Here is a 26,159-nt window from a genome sequence, read left to right on the forward strand (position 1 = left end):
TAATATAATTTGCCAGAGCTGCTCTTTTTCAAAGGCTTTATTTTCAATAGATAAAATGTAAACACATCTTTTTAAAAGATTTTAAAACATTCCAAAAATGCTCAGAGAAATTAAATAAACATGCTTATGTTTATGGATATATCAGGGTTTTGTTTTTACATGTTTTAATAGGATTCAGCTGCAAAACCATAGAAGGTTGGTCCAAAAAAGCCCAGCAGAAGTATTTATAGAACTTTTTTCTTCAGCTTTCTTTTTTGACTTCTGAAGAAACTACACAGACTTGTGCAATGTCATCATACTCGTATGTTCTCTTCAAAAATGTGTCTGTAAGTCTTAAGCCGGAGACACTCTAGAAAGGAAAAGTGTTTATACAAGTCATTATTAAAAAGAATTACTAAGTTTATAAAATGGGTATTTTATAACAAAGCTGTGCTATGAAGCCTTACTTGCAGTCCCTGCACTGAAGACAATAATGTAAGTGCAAGATGGAGGGATGAACCTGGGTGTAGCTTTCCAAGCTGCCTTCCTGAAACTCCACACCAGTGGATGGAGTTAGTATTGCACATCTCTAAAACCAGGTCCATAGTCCTTTCACTGTGAGGGGAAATTGGAAAAACAAGAATAAACCTAGGAGGTTTTTTTTAAGCATTCAGGGACTGCAGACATAAAACAGCTTGATTATTACTCAGGTTATTGTTAATCAAGCATTTATAATTAATTTATAAGAAGTTAAGAGTTACTGTGATGTACAGTAATTCAGTTGGACACAGTTTCATCCAATACATGAGTGTTCTTGTCAGGGATTTAACTACACTTGATGGCATAATACTGCTCATATTTTGGACTATAGGCTACAAGACTTTCACAAGAAGCAAAGGTGTGCCAAATACTTTACCTTTAGTCCCTAGCTTCAAATACTATTTATAATTACATTACATAAATTTCCCTCTACAAGCCCTTTATAAAGTACTATTGTAGATCAAAATACAGATAAAGATGTTACAAAAGACTACCTAGACAATGTTTAGCAGGCATTCTAGCAGTGCTGCAGAATTAGCAGTAAGGTCAGAACAGGTACAAATAGCATCATTTATTCTTATAAAGTTAGTTGTAGTTTAAAATAGATGTATAAGCACTAATTTTGTTTAAGAATTAAGATGATATGTGATTTAAGTGTGGGGTGAATCTTATGTGATACTGCAGCCAGTTCCATGAACTTCCAATTACATATTTTTGTAGTTTCCTAAGCCAAATGGTAATGGCAGATAATGATGGAAAAACTTTTAAAAATCACTTTACTCCAAAAGATATCATTTTATTCCATAGGTTCTAAAAAGATTTACTCCAAAAATCATCAGTTTGGTACTGCTACAACTCATAGTAAAGAGCAGGTTTGAGTTGTTTCAGGAGAAAGCATTGAAAAATTAAACAAAATAGCCACAACTTACCCGCTCAGGAAAAAGCACAAGAATCACCTGACATCATTACCTGCAATTTGTTATTTTACATGTAATGTCAAAAGGTTCTTCCAAATTTACAGTGTCTGGTATTGTCTCCAGAGAAAGCCTTACATCGCCATAACCAGGAGCCTGAGAACGTACAAGAATGCATACTTCTCAAATGCTGGCCAACAAAGTTGAAATTTTTACTACTCAGGTTTTTGTTTACTGCAACAACCTTGATATAAGAGGAATTTAAAGAAAGAAGATTGACTCTTCATGCTTTTTATCTGTACTCAGATCACAGCAGTGCTCCATCCACTACTGAATACCATCATTTTGATATGTTCAACAATTCGTTAGGCAAGGATGATCTGTGCAGGGAACAATATGCTCTTTATTACTAGGTTTTCCAGATAGTCCAAGTTCTTAAAAGTTTGCATACCCACAAATGGTGCCTGAAAAGATCAAATTTCATTCTAAGAGCTCTCTATTAAAGATAGTACATGGATAACAATGTAAGTGTAATTTTCCTGCATTAGTCCACCATTGTTCCACATCCTTAGAAAAGGCACTGTTCCCAAGAAATGACTGTTCCTTCTCCTTGCCATTTCAGTCCTCCAAGCCTCTGCCAAAATAGTTGTTAATCGCCACCTGTTAAAATGGTGCACGATATGAACACTTGTCAACTATCAAATTTTGCCAAGAGCCAAACGCATTTCATATGATTTACTAATGAACCTATGAGAAAAAGCTCTAGTTACTACCAATTCACACTGATTCAAGCCAGTAACCTGCAGATAAAAAGCCTTACATTTTCAATACCCACAAATGATAGATCAGAAGGAAAAAACGGGGAAAATTTGTCTGCCTGACAAGGCTTAATTGTGGGATATATTCAAATGCTGCTGATGGAAGGGTGCTGTAGGAAAAGTCAGGAAGAGTTACATTTACAACCCATTTAAAAAGATTTCCCTAAAGAAGCACAGAAAGCCAGTGACTGACAAGTTGGAAACAGTTTTCACTCATACACACTTCATTACAGAATGAAGACAAATGCAAGGAAATCTTAACTTGGACACTAGAGCGAGCAGAGGGGTGTTGAACTGATTAGAAGAGGGATTTCACACCAGTGGAGCAAAATAACTTTAGAGACTGGCAAGGAAGACATCTAACTATTCAGCACTGGAAAAGGACAGACATTTTCAGCTGTATTAGATGACAGGAAGGAATCTACAGGAAAAACTAATATCCGATTCTCTAAACAAGAGGTAGCTTGCCATAATATTCTATTAAGAGAGAGATTAAGAAAAAATACAATAAAAGCAGTATTTTATAGAATAATTTAGCAGCAATTGGCAAAATCAAGATAAGATCAGAGCAGATGAAAAAGAGTTAAAAGTCTAAAACAGTGCATCTCTGTTGGCCTTAACAATGAGATACAGTGGAAGAATAGATGGCTAGGGGAAAGCCTTATAAGAAAGCAACAATGAGGAAGGACAGCCTCAGTAGTATGACAAGGCACAAAGCCAGCTATTCTAGGAGAAGCTGGCAGAGGGATGAGAACACCATCTCTCCTACAGCTGTGTTCAGCAAAAAATTGTTACAAGGTAAACATGGCAAAGTCAAGGAAATTTTGACAAAAAGGAATGCCATGCACTGGTGATAGTTTATCCTCCTTAATTCACTAAGACTACATCTATGTTAACAAGTAATGCAGGAGGCAGGCCATACAGCAGAACAGTTGATGCTCACGACCTGACATCCATTCCATATGTGTTCTGGGATTTTTACTTTGGACAAACTCTAGTCTAGTCCTGAGCTGAATGCCCATTCGCAGGCGGAGCACCCTTGGCCTACTGTGGACATAGGTCATCCAGTTTAATGTCATCCAAGAAGAATGTAGTTTGTGAATTCCAAGACCACTCCACAAAGCAAACCAAAGCATGGTAAGTAGGGATGATCCAATTTTTTGTTTCAAAAATGCATTCCTGATCTGAACTCAAATGATGATGTAGAGGCACAGTACAGGTAAAATTCTGGGCCTGCTGAGGGAAACCGGTTATAGAACTAGTAAGTGGAAAAGAAGAATGACGGTAGATGAAAAGAGTCTAGAAATGAAATAATGGCATAGCACTTAAAATATCAGGGGAAGAGAAGAGGGAGCTGCATTGCACCTCAAAGGAAAAGAACAATTCTATGCTGCTTTTTCAAAAGTAGGTGTTGCTCAAAGTACAAAATATAGCTCTCAGTTAATCACTAGCACACAACAATGATGGGTGAGTAAATAAAACTAATACTCGAATGTGGAGTTTACTAATCACCAGTGGATTTCAAGTGCAATTCCCAAAGGTTCAACAAGAAGGGATTCAGAGTGACAGAATACTGACTTAGGGAGAGAAAATCTGTCTTAAGAGGGATGATAGAAAAGGTCAGTTGGAAATGAGTTTTAAGTACCAGAAGTTTTAAGTAACAGAAGTACTTGAAGGCCAGTTTCTAATCTGATGTGGTTATAAAGAGATGCCTGATATCTAAATTAAAAACAAATTTTAGTGACTTAGCTGTGAATTTCCGTGATCCAAAATTTCCTTGCCTGGTTCCAACTTCATGTGATTGATTTCCCTACAGAATTGCTCAATTTACTAGATGATTTGGAAGGGGAAGAGTGAGTGAGAAAGAGAACGAGAGCAAGCAAGCAAGCGAGAGAGAGCATGCACGTGAGAGAGAGAACCCAATTGCAAGTTTTGTAAACAAAGATGCAATCATCAAAACAGTTTTACTTCTTTCCTCGCTTCCACCATCAATTCAAAAGATGGTGTAAGTCAAGTTTAGGCATAAAAGTAGACAGGTTGGGCAGGTGATTTAATCGGCCCAGTAATTACAACTTACAATCCATGAACAATTTATAAATCAACCAGAAGTGAATAGATTGAACTGAAAACTGTGGATCTGAAAGATAAATATTATCATACTATACATAAATATTGTTATTCAAAGAAGCTCATGTAAATCCATATGAATTAGGGAGCAGAGTTTTGTGTCAACAGCTGGCATACTTAAAGAAGTTCTTTTGTCAGTGCTCTGTAGTTTGCTGCCAGATGGCATTCAACAAGCTAATTTTACTCTAACCAACGTATTTTGTTACATAGGTTTCTTGATTCTGGCACTCAAGTGTACAATCTATTAAGTTATGTTGTTCTGTGCTGTGAAAAAAGAAAAAGGCATGTTATGTGCCAGAAAAAAAAATCCTCAAGAAAGCCCCCCAAAATGTTGCCATTCACGCCATCAAAAGGGATAAGAATCTTTTTTCTCAGCTACACTGTCTCTCAGAATACTGTTTTTTCACATTTCACACAGCAGTGTGTACTCAGTATCTGTATTAAATAACTTTCCCAAATTTGTACAAAGTATAAAGGCATGTGAATTCAGAATAAGATCCAGAAAGTAAGCAGCCTGGACTTCTCCTTCAAGTCATTATTCAATTGTTCATTTAGTTACCTTAAAACAGAGACTAACTTAAATGGATGTCTAAGTTAAAGACTTACCATTCTTTGGAGTTGGCTAGTTTGCAACCTTCCCCGTTCACCCAGATTCGTTTTCCATACAATGTCTAGTTTCCCAATCACTGTTACACCTTTTATTACTCCAGCTTTCTCTGCAAATTCCTGCTTTGGCTTTAGGCAGTATAAATATTGACGTGTATCCATAGGCTGTAAATAAGTCCTTGCACCAAAAGTAGAAGCTCTTAAAAAAAAAAAAAAAAAAAAAAGTGCCTTGATTTAAAGTTATTTTTAAGAGGACTTAAAGAATCCAACCTTTCTCCCCATCCCTCCGCACTTTTACTACATTTGTGATGTTTTCTTCATGATAAAACACACTTTATATTTCTGTGCTTTCACAACAGAAAACAACTCTAGAATTTATGTAGAATACTTGATCTGTAATGCCTGTAAAGGAGCATGTTTAGACCACAACAAGACAGCTGATGCAACTGAGGTAGAAAGAACAGAAGCAGAAATCAGCTTTGTTGAATTATAATTTATTATCTAGCCTCTTAGCATTTGGAAAACAGTGCTGGTAATTTTGAGAAGACAATCTAATCTCATTAGTCAAGGCTTGCATACAGCTCTGATAAAAGTAAAGCAAAATATATTTTAGAATAGTATATTCAAATACTGATTTATTTACAATTCAAAAAAAAAACCCAAACCAATCGTAGCAATGTTCCATCTACCACAAATATATAAATTAAATTTAACTTGTACTGCATTCTGCCTGAGATATTCATAGATTGAGTAGATGTAAAACAACATGCAAAATAACTTCAATATATATCTTTTACCCTAACAGTATGAAGAAGCAGATACAAATAAGAAAACACAGCTATACTTAAGTCAGGTATCTGATTTTGGGAGGGGCAAACACCAATATTGGAACAAAAACGGATCCAGATGCCTGCTTTGATTTTTCAGATCAGTTTGAAGACTACCCAGTCAGAGGAGGGTAGGAAAAAGCAATTGCTAGAGTTAATGCTACCTAAGAATTACTAGCATTTTGAAGCAAAGAGTTCTTCATGCTAACAATGTATTTGACAAGGTTTTAAAGCCTTATTCATGGAATGAAATAATCCAGGAAATAAACACTTAGGAGGTGCCTATATAGTACCTACCAAACTACTATTCCGCAACTTGTGAGACAGATATTACAGCAAAGGGAAATGGTCTGTTTTACAAAACTGAACACAATCATTAATTTGCTAATAAAATGCCGAAGAAGTTGCGTAAAAAGGCCAGTAACTTAATGGAGCTACTAATAAGATTAAGTGTTACTGCCTGAAACAACAGGTGCTGAAATATTACTTAACAAATTCAGGAACAAATTAAGATAGTATCACATAATAATGAGAAGGCAAGGACAACAGTAAATATGGATTAAACTCATTTTCATTTTCCTCTTTTTCAAGAGTTATTACAACTGAGTTCTCCAACACTAGTTTAACCATTTTCTCGAAGCTATTTCAGATACTAAGAACCAACAGTATGTTTCAGAGCATGAGGAAAGTTGGCATATAGGGATGGTACACTTAAAAATCCAATCCCTCCCATAAACCACAAATATACCTAACACTAGCAGCTTTTTAATATTTTAGTACAAAGTTTTCATTAATGACTGCCAGGAGCTATAGAACACAGTTTGGCTTTAAAGTCCAGTTTATCTCCAACTACTTTTGACAAGAACTACTGTATTACAATTTTCTAAAATCACTATAGCCTTTTCCATTAGATCAAAGCACAGACCTTTAAGTTTTTGCCTTCAAGACTAACAGTTCACCCAGTATCTTCAGCAACCCGTAGTTTGGGGCTTTTTTCCACCACATTGTTCTTTAATCTCCTCTTCACCATTCTCGCCAGCCTTGAGAAGGCTTTCTCAGCTGCTTAGATTGCACACTGTGGCAGTGATCACCAAGTGGAATTTGATCCACTGGTGCAGAAAGGCATCTTATACACTGCATTCGTTAATTCTCAATATACAATACCAACTCATTCTAAAACTCTCTAAATACTTCTGCTATGCAAAATGCTGTTTGGTTCCTTCCCAGTAAATCTCAGAGAATCTCTCTCAATCTCACCAGCCCATGATTCTGATTCAGGACAAGAAACATTACAGCAAATGCATATTTGACATGTCATAAGAACAACACTCCGCTATGCTGGAGCTGAAAGCACGGACAGGCAGGGAGAGGAGAGAATTTCCACTATAGCCCATTAGAGCAGCACCAAAACTACACCTCCTCTGAAAAAACAGGAAACTGCAAAGCACAAACAGCTTAAGTTATCCTTTATCGAGACATCACAAGCTTCTGCATCCATAACGGTTTACTGAGCGTGGTAGACAATTCTTCTGGTATTTTGTGCTTTACTGATCAATGATAAATGGTATTTTAATTTATTTCCCTGTGTGACAAATTTTTATATTCTAAGATCCTGTAAGGGCACACCACTGCTCCACCTGGACTGCTGGCATGCTGGGTCTTAATCAGAACAAGTGAAAATTAGCAAGAGGCTCTTAGAAGGAAGTAGGGACAAGTCAGATGGGTCCTGTAAGGACAAAGATGTATAAACGAACAAGTCAGAAACAGGTGTGGGCTAAATTTTATAAAACTAGTATGTTTTCAATACATCCATGTTATCAATTATTTGAGGATTAAGCTGGGGATTTCTCTACTAAATAGACTTTAAACAAAGTTTTAATAGAAATTTCTACAAAAAAAACTGTGATCACTTTTCCAGCTGAATACATCAACAGGAATTTGATCTTTCCATCAAGCAAAGAGAAGTGCAATCCTACGGTTACAGACAACTCACTAATTTTAATCCTTATATCTCATGAAATCATAATACAAAGAGTTTCAAAGTCAAGTATCAGCTACTTCCGGAATCTGAACATACCTTTCCCCTGCCGTGTCAACTGTGTTCAGTTCTGCAACGTTGTACATAATAGATGGCTCTAAAGAAACCTTCTCCATAAACATTGGAGAGGTAGTGATATTCTGAATCTGAGCTTCCAGAAACACTTCATCTGTCTGAAAAAACAGAAGTGCAAGTTCATGAAAATACAATTAGTATTATTAAAAAGATTAGACTGTCCTATTAAAAAAAAAAAAAGTGTGTTTAGTTCATGCCTGCAAATCAAATTACAGTAATTAATGCAGGAAAAAAACCCCTTAATCCCAACAATAATTAATAGGAAAAGTGTTAGTCAACAGATATCTTGCAAAACAATGGATGTGGGATAATTTTGCTGTGTTCTAGCTATTGCTTTATAAAACTTTAGATTACCACTTCTCAAGACTTTCATCGCTTCAATAGCAACTCAAGTTTTATCCAAATTATTAAGAAAACAAACCCAAAAGATAATAGAATAAAGGGTAAAGAATTGCAGTGCACATTAAGGACATGCCATGCCAAGTTACTAGTGCATCAAGCTATGGAAAAAAATAAAATAAAGGTGCGTGTCTGTTGAACTTAAGTATAATAGTTCAGGTACATGCTCTGAGATTCTGTTATTATTCTGAAACATTAATGTACTGGCTTAAAATCAAATCAGCCACCTCTCTTGTTCAGCTGCATTATGCCAATGGTTACCAATACTATATGCATCCACCAATTTAACTGATGCTCTACCTTCAAAATATCCTGCAAGACATATCTGTTAAATGAAACTAATGCCTGAAGATGGTATATAAGGATCAATTCTAATACAGGAAGGAAAGCTACAGAACGTTTAAAGTTGACAAGCTAAAAACATGAAACTAGAGGTGTTTTTGTCTCCTTGTTTCTGTGGAATTATCTCTAGAATGCCAGCAATTATTGAAGGCTCAGTCTACTAGAGATACAAGCCCCTGGAGAAGTAGAAAAGGAAAACAAAAAAGCACCAATTTAAAAAAGAATGATTTAAGTACCAAATCTGCACCTGCAAGAGAGTTATCAATAAATTAGTACGAACCAGTTTAGGTATTTCATTAGGATAAATCCAAAGAATGTATTTTATGGCGAGGGTGGAAGGAAGCTTACAGTTTCCTTTTAATCAGTGTAAATAAGTGGTTTCAATACGCAAATGCAGTCCTGCTCATAAATTACAAAGTGGGACAAAATATTCTGAAGTGTTATATTCTCTAAAGGCCCTGTGTTAGAAGCAGAAATACAGAATGGCACTGGAACTATTCACTGTGCTTTTGCAACAGGTTACACACCAACTGGACAATAGCATATATACGGCAATGGAAACTTTGCAAGCTCAGTGGGTTATGGAAAGACCTTGCACTTGCAGAAGGAGCTGGAAATACCCCCAACTAAAACATAGCTCTCCTAAATAAAACAGCATGTGTGGTGTACTCACTACAATGATTATCTGACTGTCACTTAAATTGATACTGTTTATATCCCATAAATCCATTGCTCAAAATCGCCATTTACCCACATTTTAGTTGTTTTTAATGCAGCAACCAATAGCAGAAATTTAGGAAGAGCTAATTTGAAAGGGGAAAGAAAAAACAAGCAGCATAATGAAAAAGCAAGTTAGTTTCATATTATTCCCAAATTGTTTTAATAACATGATTTGAAAAAAAACTTTCAGTATTTACAGGAATGCAGTTTATTTTAATATAATCCATTAACTTAAAGCAAAATCAGACTGCAAAACTATCATACTAACTCATCAGTTGTTACATGCAGTTAGAAGTTTGAAAGCAGAGTTTCAGCTAGCAAAAGGAAGATAGAAAATACAACTGCTGCTCTCTCCTCAAACCCAATGTCTCCACCAAGTAGATATGAAAAGTCCTGCCACAGCTTACACAAGCAGTCTTGTAGTTAAATCTACATTTCAGTGTTTCAAAAAAAGACAATTTAGAATAGGATTAACTCGGTTTTCAAATAATAACTTGTAAAATCCCCTTGTCCAGTTAAAAATAAAATATCTATCTAGTAAAATTTTGGTGAGATTTTTTATAGAATGGCCCACACAAATACAAGTTTGGAATAATCAACTTTTAGTTTCAACAATGGGTATTAAAGAAAGAGTTAACCATTTAAATGATTAGCTGCACATATAAAGGATGGATGAGAAAACATCAGTTCATGATACAGAACAAACATTGCTTTTCCATTATGCTTTTAAAATAATGTCAACAATAAGCACGGAGACAGATAGACAATTAAAAAAGCATACATATTTATAAAAAAATAAATAAAAATTACCACAGAACTGAGGTCACTCTAATGGGAAAATAAAAAAGAACACATTAGAGAAATTAGGGTTAAATGTTAAAGAAAAAGGAGGCTAACTTTCAAACAAAATGCATTTCTGCATTTTTTTTGCACCATCTAAACAAGATAGCATTAGTAAGACAGAAATGTAAATAAAAATGGATGCAAACAAAGATGACAACTACCTTTGTAATAAGATATAGCTAGTATTGTTGCATGGTTACTAACTTTGCTTTAGGTTTTACTAACTGCTGTGGAACCAATCCAAAATAGAGCCTAAGGCACACAAGGTACAGATAAGGTATGGTAGAATAAACTGATCAAAAAAAAGCAGTTAGTTTCTGAGCAAGTTTAAAGTTTGTCATGAATTTAAATCCATGCAATGGGTTGTATATGAGATGGAAAAACAGTCCTTGTCATTTTACAATTTGAATTATCCATATATAAGGTCTAAAAATGAAAACAATGTGTTCTAGCAAAGCTACAATACTGCAGCTTATGACAAAATTTGGCGTAACATAATAGGAAAAACTCTTTGTTGAATAGATCCCTCAAAAAGACTAACTGTAATCACAAACTTTATTTTCTTAACTGTCTGCATGATTGTCTCCCTAGGCGTGTTTGCAGGAACAGAACCTTTACGGAGCCTTTTCCAAGGCCCACTGAAGTCAATGAGAGACTTCTCACAGACTGTAGCAGGTAGCTCAGTCGCAGGATTGCAGCAGGTTAGGGTGACAGGGCATGCATTCGTTGCATAAATTTCAGTGACCAGCTTGATTTGGATGCTATTGCAGTATGAGCAACAAGCCAGAAGATTAAGGTTCAGCATTACTTCCTTGTCTTAGAAAAGTGAAATAATTTTCTGCTAGAAATAGTAATTCAGTTTTAGTGACAGACTTTATGAATAGATAGTATAACATCTGTAACATTAATGGGAAGAGTTCAACTGATTAGTCAATCTTTAAAGACTTTTAGTTAACCAATAACTGATGCATACAATTTTTTGTTGCTCCCCTACTCCCCAGGGCAACTTTCTTTCTTAACATATAAAACAAAGGTCTCGGTGCTTCTGACAGCACTGTAGTATCACATACAGCACCTAATCAAGGACGGACTTTTCACCTTTTAATTTGTTTGACTCTTGCAATCAAAACATATAGCAGCATTATTTATACTTTCGGAAATAAAATCATAATGGTAGTATACCAGTTTGCTAGGCAAATGAAAACCCAGTTTTCAGTTAATATCATCCATAATCTTTAAAAAACATTTTAAATAAATTATGTGGATACTATGGTAATAGGAATCATGCCCTAAGCCTTGATTTTTCCTCCCTCTATATAAATTACATGCTATATATCAAACGTCTTATAATTTACATGCTATTCATTTGCAGCAGAGGGAAAATCTTTATGCAGAACCTCCTGCATGACTCTGGACAAGACAGATCTTGGCACCTTAGATCCTTATTTGTAGACCAGACAATACAGAACATGATGCACAGGAAATTAAATTACTTGCTCATTACCACAAAGCAGGTAAATGATAATGATGGAAACACGTGTCCTGATTTCTTATCTTATGAACTACTCCTAAAGGGATATTGTGAAAGTCTACACCCTACAGAAGACCTATAGAATACACATATGCACAGGGGACATCTACAAATAAAATTATGCTGTATGTAAATTTTAAGTTTCCACCGTCTGTGTCACCTTCAATTAAAATCATCCCTTTAAGTAGTCAAAGACAGATGCTTATGTAACTCCATATAAATATTTAATGAATATAGAAGGCCATTTAATTTTGAAGCACTATGTGCAACTGCCACAAACCTAGACATTAAGTTATTTTACAGAGGGACCATATCTACATTACAGAAAAATAAAATTTCCCACAGCATGGCAAATTATTATCTGCTTTGAGTATAAGTAATCCACCTTATGCCAAGTTCTCTTCAGTCACCCTAAGAATGAAAGTTATAATTGCAAATATTTGAGTTCATGGGAAAGCAGTAAATATACAAATTTTTCAGTCAATTGCATTAAGGTTCTGACATGTCTGCTGTAGATACCATCTCTTCCCTTCTGTTCATTTATGAAAAAGGACAATGAAATGGACTTCTGATGTCTAAAACATATAAGGAAATAAATTATATCACTTCCCCCCCTCCCCCAAATAAATGATACATAACCCACCACCTAATTTTTTTCCTTTGGAGAAGATTATATTTCTAAGAAACTTTGTATTTAAGAAGTTCTTTGAATTTAACCTAACAATCATCTAATGCAAAGTAAAAAGTCCCAAACAAACAAAAAGCACACACCCAGACAAACTCAAATATAAACAGCTCACACTTACCTCGGCATTGTAGAACTTAGTCTTCACATCTAGTGGTTTGAGAACCTGAATGGAATTAAAAAAAAACAGATTTACAATTGCTTTCTCAGACATATTTAGCATTAAAAAAAAAGTTTGTTTGTAAGTGCTAGGATCTTTACTATATATTTTTTTTTCTTTAGGATCTTAAGCAGGAAAGATGCATAATGGAAGGTATGATAGAATCATCTCACCTAAAAACTCAACACAATTCATACTATGTGCTAGCTACTTCTTAGCTGCACATATGATTATCTTGCTACTGTCTGAATAATTTTCATATATCGATAATAACTACCTCTCCACTCAAGCATTCTCCTCCTATGAAAGCAGACAAATCTAGTGCACTGATTATTAGATCAATGTCTTTAAAATAACAGTACATGGTCTAGTTTCCTGGTCTGCACTTGTTTTGAAGAGGGAGCAAGAACCATGAAATATTTACAAGTCCCTCAGTATTCTGCAGCAAACAGCTTGCTTGAGGGCTCTCTAAAAATAAATGAAATAATGAATTATCAGTTTCATGTGATTAGCTTAAGTAACAAAAAATTACTAGCCTTGACTTTCTTCTCGAAAATGCAGTTATTACAATTATTAAGGAAAAAAAAAATCACAGAACATTTTAATCCCATAAGATCTGCAAGAGAACAATTCTCTGATAAAAAGGTGATAATGAAGTACTGGTTTGGAATCACAGGATGGTTGAGGTTGGCAGGGACCTCTGGAGATCATCTAGTCCAACCCCCCAGCTCAAGCAGGGTCACCTAGACCACGTTGCACAGGATCGCGTCCAGGCAGGTTTTGAATATCTCCAGAGAAGGAGACTCCACAACCTCTCTGGGCAACCTGTTCCAGTGCTCTGTCACCCTCACAGTGAAAAAGTTTTTCCTCATGTTCAGATGGAAGTGTCTGTGTTTCAGTTTGTGCCTGTTGCTTCGCGTCCCATCACTGAGCACCACTGAAGAAGAGTCTGGTCCCAATTCAAGCTTTTGATTTTGTGCATAAAGCCACTACAGTTAACTCAAAATAGTTAATACATTCAAATGTGAAATGGATATAGATTGATATAACTGAAAAAAACCAAAAAACTTCTATTATACTTGTCAGGAAAGAAACTTAAATTGTCTTGCTCAAGACATCTATCTTGCTTTACACAAGGAAGATTTTCTTCAGTTTACATATAAGTAGGGGTCAAATCGAGATGCAGTACAAAGTTCTGAGTTGTGAACAAAATTTTTAGCCTGAACAAATCAAAGTTAAAAAGGAGTCCTCATGGAGCTTTTTGCATGGTAATAGGCATAATGTTGAAAATTTCCAAATAATCATAACTCACTCCCTTTAGTCAGGGGGAGGGGGGGAATCAAAACATCAATTTTTTTTTAAAGTAGTTTTCTTCAGTCAGTTCCTTATTAATTTCCCTAAATTCTGAAATATCCTACTTTCCTTTGATCTGATAAACTGAGTCTTTCAATTAATTCCAGTAAATTTCAAATGGCATTCCATTAAAAATCAAATAATTATTGTTAGGTTCACAAAAAAACCCTACACAGTATCATTCCTTTTCCATGCAGACATAACAGCGTTAATTACTCAGAGAAAGTTTTGCAACAGGAAGGCACTATTGGCCAATACAAAAGTACACATATGGCTGAAAAATAAGCTATTTGAAAACAAACTATAACACCAGTTCGAGACCCTGAAAAACATAATGGAAAATCACAAGCATCTGTCAAGCAGAAAATGCTTTTTATGTTATAAAGTATCTGGTGGCACCTCTATCACTAGAGCAGCCATCAATTCCCATTATAAAGACCCTGTTCAGTTTTTTTGTTTTCAGATTTTCCAGCCTGGGTCTCCATGTCTCATATTAAACTTTTAAAAATAGCAACCAAAATTGTTCAGCTAAGGATTTTTCTGATAATAGTTCAAAGAATATTTATATAACGGTGTTAAAGGATATATATTCTTTTTGAGACATTCTTGTGCTTCCTTCTTTGAAGGAAGAGCTTGAAATTTGACAGATAAATGGCCTTAGCTGTTTTGAGTCCTGCCATTAAAGGTGCCCATGTTTGTTTGATTAAGTTATAAAACATACAGAAATTACAATCTGCATGCAGACATCTGAAAACTTTGTCTGCATAAATGCCCATATCAAATGCAATAAAGGAGACAAGTCCACAAGCTTGAACAAGGCTCTGGAAAGAACAAGGGAGGGAGAGAAGATAAGAACTGGGAGCCTACAGATGCGTACATCAGAGCAATCAAAGAGAGCCTGGAGGCAACAAGGGACAGAATACTAAACAGCTGGGGACAAAAAAATGGAGAAATTGAGAACAAGGGAAACAATTTTGCAAGGAGAATAAGACAAAATCCCAAAAGATGAAAATTGGCTTCAGTAAAGATGAAGAAACACTGCAGAGTTTAGAGGAGAGTATGACACAAAAGCAGGTAGGGATCATCTCCTAGGATCATATGGAAACATCTTGCCTAATCAGTATCTGCCATTTCAAGGCCCACAAGTACTAATATCACTCTTTACTATTCTTTGTCTGTGGCACGCAGCAATTTAGCCTTCTAAAGACTGAAATACTTTTGTCTAAATATAAGTAAATAGATTGAATATAAAACTAGAACACTAAAATGAAATAATCCATAACTTGCAAAAGATACAAGTCTAAATGGCATAATGTTCCTGTACTGCCAGAAACTCTACAAGAGTATCTCAAAATGTATTCAGTAAAGCATGTCCCCTAATTCTCCTTTCTCTGGAAAAGGGCCCACAATTCGCCAAGTCTCATCATACGTCTCAGAAAACAAACATCCATTAAATACATGGCTAAAATGTACTCTTTTCTGCTAGAACTAGTCTACGGATAATGGTAATTTCCTGCTTTCATCAGTTACTCTAATCGAGTCTTGAAATCTGTGTGGCAGAACAAACGGTTTCAACTCTATCAATTACTTGTATGGCTATTAGTAAGATGCAACACATTAGACTTGTTTTCCTAGTTTCCTGTAAAAAACAAACAAAACCATTAAGTTCCATTAAAAAAAAAGTTAAACTAAAAGAAAACCAGAATTTCAAAATCTTAAACTCAAAGGTTAAGTGTGTCAGAATTAGAACAGATAATACTTGTTCTGTTAAAAGAACCTGGCTGCTATAAAACTATTTTTCTGAAAAATAATTTGTATTGATTTTTCTTTTCCAATCAATGAAAAGAGATTAATATTTACTGCTTCTGAAAAGTGCATGGTAATTAGAAATCATCAGTTCACGTAAAGTTTGAAGCAATACTCTTTCACTGGTTCAGCTTTCAAAGTCAAATACATTTTTACAGTATGTAAAAGTACTTTAGAAATATCAACTGTTTTAAAAATGCCAGTTTTCCAGACCTACCCACTTATTACAAGCACATGTTCTTCTGTACAATACCTGAAATTTGAAGAACTTTCTGAAGTACATCTTCTCTCCCGTCTGTGTAGTGTAGCTTACTGCACAAACTAAGCTGAAATAAAAAGATTTTTAAATAATTTTTGATCTATTTTAGATTCCATGCCTCTATCAAAGTAGAAATAGTTTAGTATTCATGTGCTGCAGTTTCATTTAAGCTTGATTATAGCTCTGCAATGATTTAAAAATTTCAGAGAAAAATGCAAGTTAGAAGATTTAAAAACATTACATGTGTGTTCCTATTTCCTTTACTTCATGATGAATCACATCATCAATACAACAGTCAGGTTTAAGTTCTGCCACTGCAGCACTAGAAGCTGAAAGATTCAAGCGCTGAGAACTTGTCTGAAGATCAGCCTGGGAATAGAAAAACAAAGCATTGGTTGTTTTGAAAAGTACTAGATTTTACAGAGGATTTTGTGCCCTGTACCCTTTTTCACACATAAAACAACTTAGACATGTAACTTGACAAAGCTAATGATAATTTAAAAAAAAAATACATAAAGAGTCCAATCCTTTAACATGCAGCTCACAAAACCTCCACTTACTTTTGAGTTCCCACGGTATGAAACATTTGTAGGATTTCTGTTCTCAACGTATTATTTGTTTGACAGAAAAGCAAAAACCATGACGCACTGAAGAACTCATTTGAAATACAAGTCAAATACAAATCAATATGTACTTTACAGAGACTTGCTTTGATGATCTCATTGAAAGTGCAACCAGTAAAGAATACAACTCCAACTTGTTTTGGTTGTGGAAGTTCTGCTACACCAATTCTCTACAGAAGCTTTACAACCTATCCATTTTTTTGCTACAGCTCCAAAGTTTTATTATAATGTTTAAAGATTTTTATAATCTTTTCTATTTTTATGTCTTTTTGTTTCCAGGGGTATTTTCTGGATTGGAAAAAAATGTGACAGATATTTCCTAAACTCTATGTATTAGTGCTAAATGCATCAGATACTGTCAGAAAACACTCAATACATTTTTTATAAATCTAGGAAGTAGATGTATTTTCACCTACCTTTACCAATATGTCCTTGACAATTTGATTACTATCATTATGTACACTAATGTAACTGGAAAACGTCTCTCCCAGAAATATATTTCTGTGTTTTAAAAAAAAAGTATATTTAGCAACAATTATTTTAAACAAAAAATAACACAGAACATTCTACTAAAACCTCTTTAAGTTCAATTTCTTTTTATTAATTTTGAAACTGTTCAGCAATCTCATCTATACCAATTACTGGCTCCAGTTCTTAAAATGCTACATAGAGGTAGCCTATAAAGGCCATGGAAGAGAACTACATAGAAGTCACAGTAAACCCTGCTCAGAGCACACCTAGTCAACACGGTGCTTAAATCACAGGCAAGAGATTCTATTATGGGAATCCCATTTGCTATGATTATGGAGCGGCATCAGACATGGTGGTTTAGAAGATTTTTCTCTTTTTTATTTTTCCAGTATCCACAAGCCAATAGAATTCCTCCTAAGAGTCAAATGTGAGAATAGATTGAGATTGTCAGATCAAGTCCTAAGGTATACTGGCAATTTCACATCCATACCTCTAAACTTCAAACTTCCAAGAGAAACAATTTCAGAAGAGAACCAACAAATCAGAAAGTTTTACTAAAAAAATCTGAATAGAATAAGAAGATGGCTTTCAGTACCCACTAAAATCACTGGAGCAAACCTTGTTAGTATGAACTGCGGTTTATAGCACTGTAAAAATTCACCCATAGACACAAATTTCTCTCAATTTTCAGTTCCTATTACATTCACAGTCAAGCTACAGACAACAAACATTATCCAGTATAGGTTTATATCTTATTTCATGCTGTAAATCAAGCCACAAGTTTCTTTTTTCTAAAAAACACTGAGCACTTCACTATATTACTATGATGCATGTTCATAAAAAAAAGTAATGAACATATTACTGTTAAATGAATCCTAAACCTTGTATATTATATGTTGCAGTTATAATAAGTTGTTCTTACCCAAAATTCTGAGGCAAAGTCAGCATTTCTCCTAGCATCAAAGTTTCTGCTCCACTTACAGTAGAAGGATCATCTTTCATGAGCTGGTTAAATAGATTACCTGTAGAAACATGAAATTGTTAAAATCAAAATATTTCCAAGTCTAGAACCATGTCTACATGTAACTTACAACATTTAACCACTTATTTAGATGTAATTTATTTTAGACATATTTGTTTTGCAATCAATGTATTTAGGCATAAATTAGAGATCTATATGCCTGCTTATAACAGAATTCTCTTTCCTTGGTTCATTCCTTGCCTCCTTCTTACACTTGACTTCTAGACTGCACCTATTACTGAGGAACAACCCGTGAACTTCTGATTTAACAGCTCTCTATACACCAAGGATAAAGTGTATAGCAGTGATTCTTGCAAAATCATTTTCCATAGTCTGAGCATTAATGCATTTGTTCTAACTAGCAAGGCCATTTTCTCCAGATAAAGATGACTAACTCCAAACTTTTGTTTATGCATTTGTCCGTCTTACAGCTGCTGTCCACGTTAAATCACCTATATGAAATAAATACTCTTTTGGTAATGGCTATAGGAAAATACCAAGGTGATCCTCTAAAACTCTTGACCTACAACTATATGCTCCCCACCATGCCCATATTCTACAGGAATATTATGTCTTAATCACTCAAACTTCGAGATCATATGTTTACAATATACCCACCAAGTTGTAGGTCAAGAGTTTTAGAGGTATTTATTATTTATATACCTTGGTATTTTCCTATAGCCATTACCAAAAGAATATTTATTTCATACAATATACTGTCATTTCAGATTACAAACTATGGGAGATCATAAGATTCTTGTGGCATCTAAGTCACAGATGCTCACATGGCATAGATCTGCTAACATGTAGACAACAATCAGTTAGTAGAAAAGACGTACCTGGCAAATCTCTCTCTTCACAAGTCACCGGAATATTAGTGAATAAAGTAGGCTTGGTTAGCCTCATCACTGAAATCAGAAAATAAACCAGAGGTCAATGAAACAAGTATCTTTGGATTTTATTTTAAGTATAATTTTGTCTTGCTTTCCTTCCACAAAAATAAAGTTCTTAAAAAAAAAAAAAAAAGAGAGAGTGAGAGGGAGGGGGAGAGACAGAGAGAGGGGGAGAGACAGAGAGAAGGACCAAACCTCATCTTGAAAGGGAGAAACACCTCTTTGGATCATCAGGTTACTTTCAACCTAACAAAATTCTCTGCTACTGTGAGATCCAAGAGCACTGGTGATGCCACTGCTCTTTTTGCTTTATTTGCTTGACACATCAGTTTTTACTGCTTTCAATCTAATACGCTAAAGGCCTTATATCTGTTACAGGGTAGTGTTAACAGTTTTGCAGCCTTTTGTAGAAACATACTGGTTTCATCGCTTTGTGGACTCTTCTAACCTAATGACCAATACAGACCCTTTCAGTCACGCACTCCGGGATACATGGAATTCCATTTACTGCCTAATCTTCAGAACATATGCAAGAGAGAGTTACAGGTTTAAGATCCCAGATTTATACAACTGTTTTTTCTTTTAGTCACAATTCTAAAATCAAACCAGCAAAGCAATAACAAAAGACTTGGCAGCCCACTCACAAAAACTATTTTATCAATACTGACAGAATAAAATTGAGATTTTACTCACTATTAAAAAGTCCCTATTCCAGGAAAGTAGAACTTGGGAAGGCTATTTTAACTCACAATACTCAAAATTATATGATTTTTATTTATATTGCACATAAGAAATGTTGCTTCTTAAAAGAATTCCTCCCAATTCATACGACTCAATGGTCCTAATCTTGCATATACCTCCAGATAAAAGCACTCACATGAAAGCTGAGCATTTGTGACCTTAGGTGTTGATCTGAATATGTAAAAATCACTGTTTATTTTTTCCTTTGAACTTTTGAAATATAAAAACATATATTTTCTGAAAACAAAGTAAAAAAAAACTTGGGATTTTTCTTGAACACAACAAGTTAATCAACAGCCTTGTGCTGAACCATGTATTGCACTTTTATCTTTATTTATTGTACTTTTGTGGCACCTTGTATGTTATGTCAGCATTCACTATTTCCAACTGCGTAAAATAATCAATTGTTTTGATACATTTTTGTGTGAAGCAATGGGCAGTAGTAGCTCACAATAACTTACACTTCCCTAGAGAAGACCTAGGCAAATTTGCCAGTGTTGACACTAATCAATCTCAGTTTTCAAGTAAAAGGAAATACATCGTCTTTGTAACAGGGAAAAGTTGAAAAACACGACCTCTGAAGGCTCAGAACAAAGTAAATAAAAAGCCCCCAAAAAACAAAAACAGAGTAAATGGAGAAACAGATTCAACACTGAAACTTGAAAAAGATAATGAATTATATATGCACATGAGCTAAGCATTTCCAGAACACTTCAAAATGAAGTTCTGTGTTTCAACTTGTACATCAGGGCTACCCAAGACTGTAATAATTTTATAAAGAAAATAAATGCGGTGTTCACTCCTTACTACTCTACCATGAGGTGCTCCCAACTAGCAGTGCACGTACCATTATTAATATAAAAGCAAGCCAAAGTGGCAGAAGGCTGAAAGCTACCCCGGGAAAGGGGACACCGATCACTGCTGGCATTTGGCAAAAGGTTTGTTTACCTCTGTTCTGGGTGCCTTAAGCAAACAGAATAGCACTGCATTATTGCCAGCTACCTAACTCTATTCAGCTCTACAGTAAGCTCATGAACTAGTACTTGCTAACTCTTTCTAAAGAAGCAACTGATGCTCAAGTTTAATAACATGCCTAAAACAAGGATAACAAGCAATAAACAGCGATAAAAATCATCTCTGCATGAAGTCAAAGCACAAATTAATCATGTAGAATATGATTTTATCATTACCGAATTAATATTAGAAAATACAGTATCTTTGCAGGACTACCTATTCTTGCTTAACAAATCTTTCCTTTAAGAACATAGATACAAAATATAACACTAAATAAAACAAAATCCAAATGATGCTGCATTCCACCCCATTATTTCTTTTTAAATTCTGACTGTAAAAAGTAACTTTGTTACTACTTATCTTTAAGATCAGGAAAACAATTTCAGTGAAATAATCTGTCGATATAACTTTAAAACTAATAACGACCCTGAGTTACTCTAGCCAGCGTTTCACTTCAGTTTTACTATGGGTAATCTTAAATCTCAAATAACAGCCCTGAATATCAATACAAGACTCCTTGAACATTCAGTCATAGTTTAGAAATACATGCCAATAACAAACATGAGCAATATCATAAATTCTAAACTGCAAACCAATAGGTATCTCTACAATAAAATATTGTTATTCCAACATAAGGACGTCATACAAATAAAAACTGCTAGTTAAAGCCTAAGGGGGGCTTATTTAGTTTTCCCATAGGGGGATCTCCTGAGGTTATACTTATGGGCACTTCAATTTGATGAAACAGTCTTTATGACAATTTAACAATCTGAGATTACCCTTCACTCACTATTTTCCCTTTTTTTCCCCAGATGCCACAGACCCTTATCTCCAGCTACAACAGAATTATCCGGAGAGGAGTTAATAGGATTCCCTATGAGAAATACAGACCCATGCAGTTATACAGATACCAGTTTACTTGCTCCACTGACCTTCCAAACACAGTAGGGAGCAAGGCCAGTGTGACCTTGAAACAGTTTATTCTTTCAGATGACAAAAAGTCATACTGAACTCAGCCCTTCACCAAAATATACATTCAGATCCTCAGAGACCATTGCCTTCTATAACAACAACAAACAGGTTTACAGGTAGAAGCCTGATCTCTTAATTTCCTGACTTGCCGGTGGAAGTTAGTGCTTTTTTGTTTCCCAGTACAATTAGAGGCTCCACCATAGGTCACAGACCAAAGACCAGCAACCTCAGAAAAAAATATTAGTAAAAAAGTCATAAAATAGAAAACAATAAAGATGTCCACTATTCCAGAGCATTCAGCTTCCACTGGAACTTTCATTAATATTTCTGCAAAACTACTAACATCATCATTAAGACAGTGTTTGAACACAATGGAAAGTATTATTTAACTTTTGCATTTAAAGTTTTTATTTAATGTATTTAATTTTAATTCCTTCATAAAAGAACTATTACCAGGAAATATTTAGATCTTGACAATCTTGGTGGAAAAAAAACAACACTGTTCTTTATAGTGATAATAACAACCCATTTCAAAACATCTTTTCCTTTTCCTTCTAATTTCAACCAAAACAGCACAGTGAGGAAGCACTTGGCTTGACTGAAAGCATAACTTTTATTATCCAGCACAGCTTGCCATAACAGTCTAGACAACAGACTTTTTTTCCTAGACATCTGATGTAGAGAAAAGCTACATAAATGCAGTTCTAATCCAAACAGAAACATACTAATCTTAATAGAAGCACTATAAGATTCCTGGTCAAATACAGTTAAATAAAGAAAAACTGTAACAAAATAATATTAAATAGTTTCCTGCTCTTTAATTTATTGGTTGTTCCAAAGTCTGTATTTTCTAAGCTGCTTAAAAATTCTAGTACTTCAGACAGCAATATTATTATGGAACTCTATCTTAAAATTATAAGCTAAAAATAATTCCAAATTTATGCACAAGCAAATTCATTTTCTCAGTAAGGCTTAGCCTTTCCCTAAGAATATTTCTAACATATTCACAGTATAATATATCACAGAAAATCCATATCTGGCCCACAGATCTTTGGATTGTAGCATTGCAAGATGGCAATTCATTCCGTTTGATGAGCCTATTCAATTTTACCCAGATGTCCTCCAAAGTTTGATTATTACAGATAGATTGTTCGATTGTCCACTTTGCTCTATAAAATACATGCAGTTTCAGTCTTTCCAAATTATTCTGCAGTTCTTGAGACAAAGGAAGAATCTTTTCTTTGATCTTAGCATTAGGGAGAGAGACACTCCAAGACCTTTTCAATTTTTGTTTTCCATTAGATGGTGGTTCTTCTTGATTCGCCAAGTTAATTGGTCTGTGAACAGTTTGAGCTTCGATTAAAGTCTGCTCATGTCTCATGTTAGACTGAAACTCAAGGAGATTTTTTGTGCAGTCATAATCAGGAGATCCTACAATATATTCTGAAGCTGTAGAAAGTTGTTTCAATTCTTCTGCTTCCTCACAAGAGATAATAGGTGGCTGCCTTTTGGGTTTGAAGGGAAGTCTGTATAAATCATTTGGAAACCAGGGTGTAAATCTTGGTAACTGACGGATGGGAAACTCCTTCACTGCTGCTTCTGCAAATTTTTGCAGTTTTATTAGATCTCTCTGGTGTGGTCGATAATGCAAGACCACTTCCATGCTTGCACTGCAGACATCCAGTTATTCTTAGTAAAAGGAACAGTCTCTTGATTAGGATTCTCAAATCTAGACTGAAACACATCTTATTTACAAGAATTTCCTTGCCTCGTGCTGCAAAGACCAGTGGAAAACGGGACCTAAAGCAGAAGTATTATAAAGAATAAGATACTACCATATTAAGAAACATATTGCTAGGATATTTTGTAAAAAAGCAACATGTTGTAAAAATAAACTAGAGATACGTATCAGAACACTTCTACTTTACCCATGCTGAACATTAGTGACTGTATCCCATCATTGCCAGCATAACTTCAATACACAGAACATTACCTGTACACACACAGTTTGCTCAGTGCTGTCCCTCCTGAGAGTAGTTTTTCATATATGTGTCCCTTTCACTGTCACCATCTCATCTTTGTCATCCACTAAGATCCATCGTTATTCTTGTCATATCTTTGTGGAGAATATTAAAATGATTCTTTTTCCAGTTAAGGACAACTCAGAAGTTGTCTCAGATCTCAAATTTTCCATACTAAGGTAACCACAATTCTCTTTTCCCAAAGATTACTATGCACACATATGGCACTATATTACCAACATGTATATCAAGGCATGAAGTGAAAGTAAAATAATTCATTTAAAATATTACCATCATTAATAAGACACACAATTACCACTATCTATTATATCAGATCTGCCAGTCAAATCTACTTAAAGAAAGTCCTTCCTGAAATAGTACTGACAAGTATAACTGTCTTTGAAGTTGCAGGTTAAAGGGGAAGTGCTATGGACAAACAGCATTTGTGTCTGATTTTTTTTTCCATTTTATATCAGAACTGTACGTTTAGTTTTACTCTCAAAGCTTTTGAGCCATACATGCAGCCATTCTTTTCAAATAATTTAAGGACACATTTTATATTTTAAAAATATCAACATTTCTTTCTTTCATGGGAAAATTATACTATGTTTTCCTTCCCCCCCGTTCCCCACAAACACTACCACGAAACATAACATAAAACACATGCACTCTTTTGCACTCCATTTTTTTTCCCCCCTAAACAAGTTTGCAATCCTGCCAGGCTCTCCACCAGACACTGGCAATGGACAATAACGTTTAAAACAATAAAACCTAGTATTGCTTAATCATTGTACCATCAAGATTTTGCTAAAAATATACACAATGCAAAGAAATCCAGATGCTTTTTCACTTCTATTTGCAAAATCTATAGCCTGGACACTGCACTAAGTTCAATATGAACCCAAGGATTCTACTGATTTTTCACAACAGCCAAACGACGATATATCATAGAAGTTTTTGCTTTGAATTAATTACTATCAATATGCATTTCTAGTGGTGGCTGATGCTGTTTCATGTTCTGGGTTTTTGGTTTTGAATGCATCTGTGTGTGTGTGTACACACATATATGAAAAAAAGCTTGTTATTATTTTAGAGTAAAATCTGTTAATCATAATTCAAACAGGTAGACAGCATAAAAACTCTCTCCAGGAGCATTGTAAAACTAGTGTATTGACAGAAAATGGATTCTGAAGTCATCTACACATGTGCACTACTTCATGAGACTGGATGGTCTCACCAGTTTGCGTAATTGAAGCTGTAACTATTTAGTACACTTACATAACAAGCTACATTTATTTTCAAAACAAGCACTGTTAGAAAAGAAAAAATAAATATATATTTTTTTGACTGAAGTAAGGTGAAAGTAGTTTCAGGCTTTTCAGTACTTTGATTGCTAACTCATTGGTACGCAACTGCCAGTAGAAATATCAATTTCTTTACAGAGCTGTCTTGATTTTTACACTAACTTCTGTAAGGTACCTGACAGGCACCTACATTTTTATTTTCACCTCTGCGACACTTGAATAAAGGCAGCAGCTGTCCATTGAGCAAAGGGCTAAAAGGGCAAAAAGCTCTCTAAACTGCAACGGAAATCTAAAAAAGGTTTTCACTGCAGCTGCCGAAGCGCTTTTGCGAAATGCAGATGAACCGAAACCCCCCAGGGCCCCATCGGGCCAGGAGCCCACCCATGAGCAAAGAAGGACGGGTCCCCAAACCGCTTCGCCGCCCCCCGCTCCGCCCGAGGGCCCCGGTGCCCGCGGTGCCGCTCCCCGCCCCCCCGCCCCGCGCCCCGGGCGCACAGCGAGCCGCCCGCCTGAAGGCGCCGGCCGGCCGCCCTCCCGGCGCGGCGCGGCGCGGGCCCCTCCCCAAGGCGGCCCTGGGAGAGGCCCGCACAGCCCGGGAGGGGCGGGCGGGCGGCGCGGCGCGACGGGCCCGGCCGGCCGCGCTGCCGGTACCTTTCAGAGCCAGCAAGTGCTCCTGCTTGGGCTGGTTGACATCCATGGCGCCGGCCTGCAGCCGCCTACGGCAGGGCAGTTAGGCCAAAATTCCTCCAGGGGCGAAAAGCGCGCGACCAGCAGACACGGAACACATTTGTAAAGCCTGGGCGCTGCAAATACTTCTGAACCCGGAAATGGCCGTCCCAGGGTGCAACTCGTCACCACCCGGCGCCGGCGGGGCGCAGGCGGAACTACTGTCCCCAGACTGCATTGCCCGCCCCCCCTCGCCCGCGGCTGCCGATGTCATGGGCGGGACGGCGGGACGCAGAGGCTTCTCCGAGGAAACTGGCCTCCCTGTCGCAGTGCATGCTGGGATATGCAGTCCTCGAGAAGCGCTGGGCGGGGTCTGTGCCGCGCGGCACGATGGGAACGGTAGTTCTCTGA

General features: G+C 36.0%; 3 protein-coding genes across 5 annotated transcripts in view; 1 reads left to right on the forward strand and 2 right to left on the reverse strand.

Annotated features, from left to right (window-relative positions):
- The window catches only part of SGTB (small glutamine rich tetratricopeptide repeat co-chaperone beta), a 47,775-nt gene extending 25,519 nt beyond the window's left edge, over nt 1–22,256 (forward strand). Inside the window, exon 11 of the mRNA XM_067315490.1 lies at nt 21,598–22,256. Within this exon, the coding sequence (XP_067171591.1) occupies nt 21,598–21,733 (136 nt within the window). The 3' untranslated portion in view covers nt 21,734–22,256. The remainder of the gene's footprint in view (nt 1–21,597) is intronic.
- Nucleotides 29–26,050, reverse strand: TRAPPC13 (trafficking protein particle complex subunit 13). Of its 3 annotated transcripts, XM_067315485.1 has the most exons (13): nt 25,734–26,050; nt 18,977–19,045; nt 18,039–18,138; nt 17,062–17,146; nt 16,264–16,391; nt 16,017–16,089; nt 12,566–12,610; nt 10,196–10,213; nt 7,889–8,022; nt 4,985–5,183; nt 1,489–1,589; nt 447–594; nt 29–349 (listed from the first exon to the last, which is right to left on the reverse strand). In XM_067315485.1, the coding sequence occupies exons 1-13, from the start codon at nt 25,777–25,779 to the stop codon at nt 242–244; spliced, it is 1,254 nt and encodes a 417-aa protein (XP_067171586.1). In that variant the 5' UTR covers nt 25,780–26,050; the 3' UTR covers nt 29–241. The 3 variants fall into 3 exon arrangements, with proteins under 3 accessions (XP_067171586.1, XP_067171589.1, XP_067171590.1); XM_067315488.1 differs by lacking the exon at nt 10,196–10,213; XM_067315489.1 differs by lacking the exons at nt 447–594; nt 1,489–1,589.
- Nucleotides 22,348–23,557, reverse strand: SHLD3 (shieldin complex subunit 3). Its single transcript, XM_067315492.1, has one exon. It carries the CDS (start codon nt 23,418–23,420, stop codon nt 22,671–22,673), a length of 750 nt encoding a protein of 249 aa, XP_067171593.1. The 5' UTR covers nt 23,421–23,557; the 3' UTR covers nt 22,348–22,670.
- Nucleotides 26,051–26,159: the final 109 nt, after the last annotated feature.

The sequence above is a fragment of the Apteryx mantelli genome, chromosome Z, assembly GCF_036417845.1.
Source record: "Apteryx mantelli isolate bAptMan1 chromosome Z, bAptMan1.hap1, whole genome shotgun sequence".
Taxonomy (NCBI): Eukaryota; Metazoa; Chordata; class Aves; order Apterygiformes; family Apterygidae; genus Apteryx; species Apteryx mantelli.

What these genes read in the sequence shown, in the direction of transcription:
- TRAPPC13 (XM_067315485.1), bottom strand. Translation starts at nt 25,779, where the DNA reads ATGGATGTCAACCAGCCCAAGCAGGAGCACTTGCTGGCTCTGAAAG. An exon ending in TGAAGAGAGAGATTTGCCAG is followed by an intron (nt 18,139 to 18,976) that starts GTACGTCTTTTC and finishes ATGTTTCTACAG; the next exon opens with GTAATCTATTTAACCAGCTC. An exon ending in CTAGCCAACTCCAAAGAATG is followed by an intron (nt 1,590 to 4,984) that starts GTAAGTCTTTAA and finishes GTACGTTCTCAG; the next exon opens with GCTCCTGGTTATGGCGATGT.
- SHLD3 (XM_067315492.1), bottom strand. Translation starts at nt 23,420, where the DNA reads ATGGAAGTGGTCTTGCATTATCGACCACACCAGAGAGATCTAATAAAA.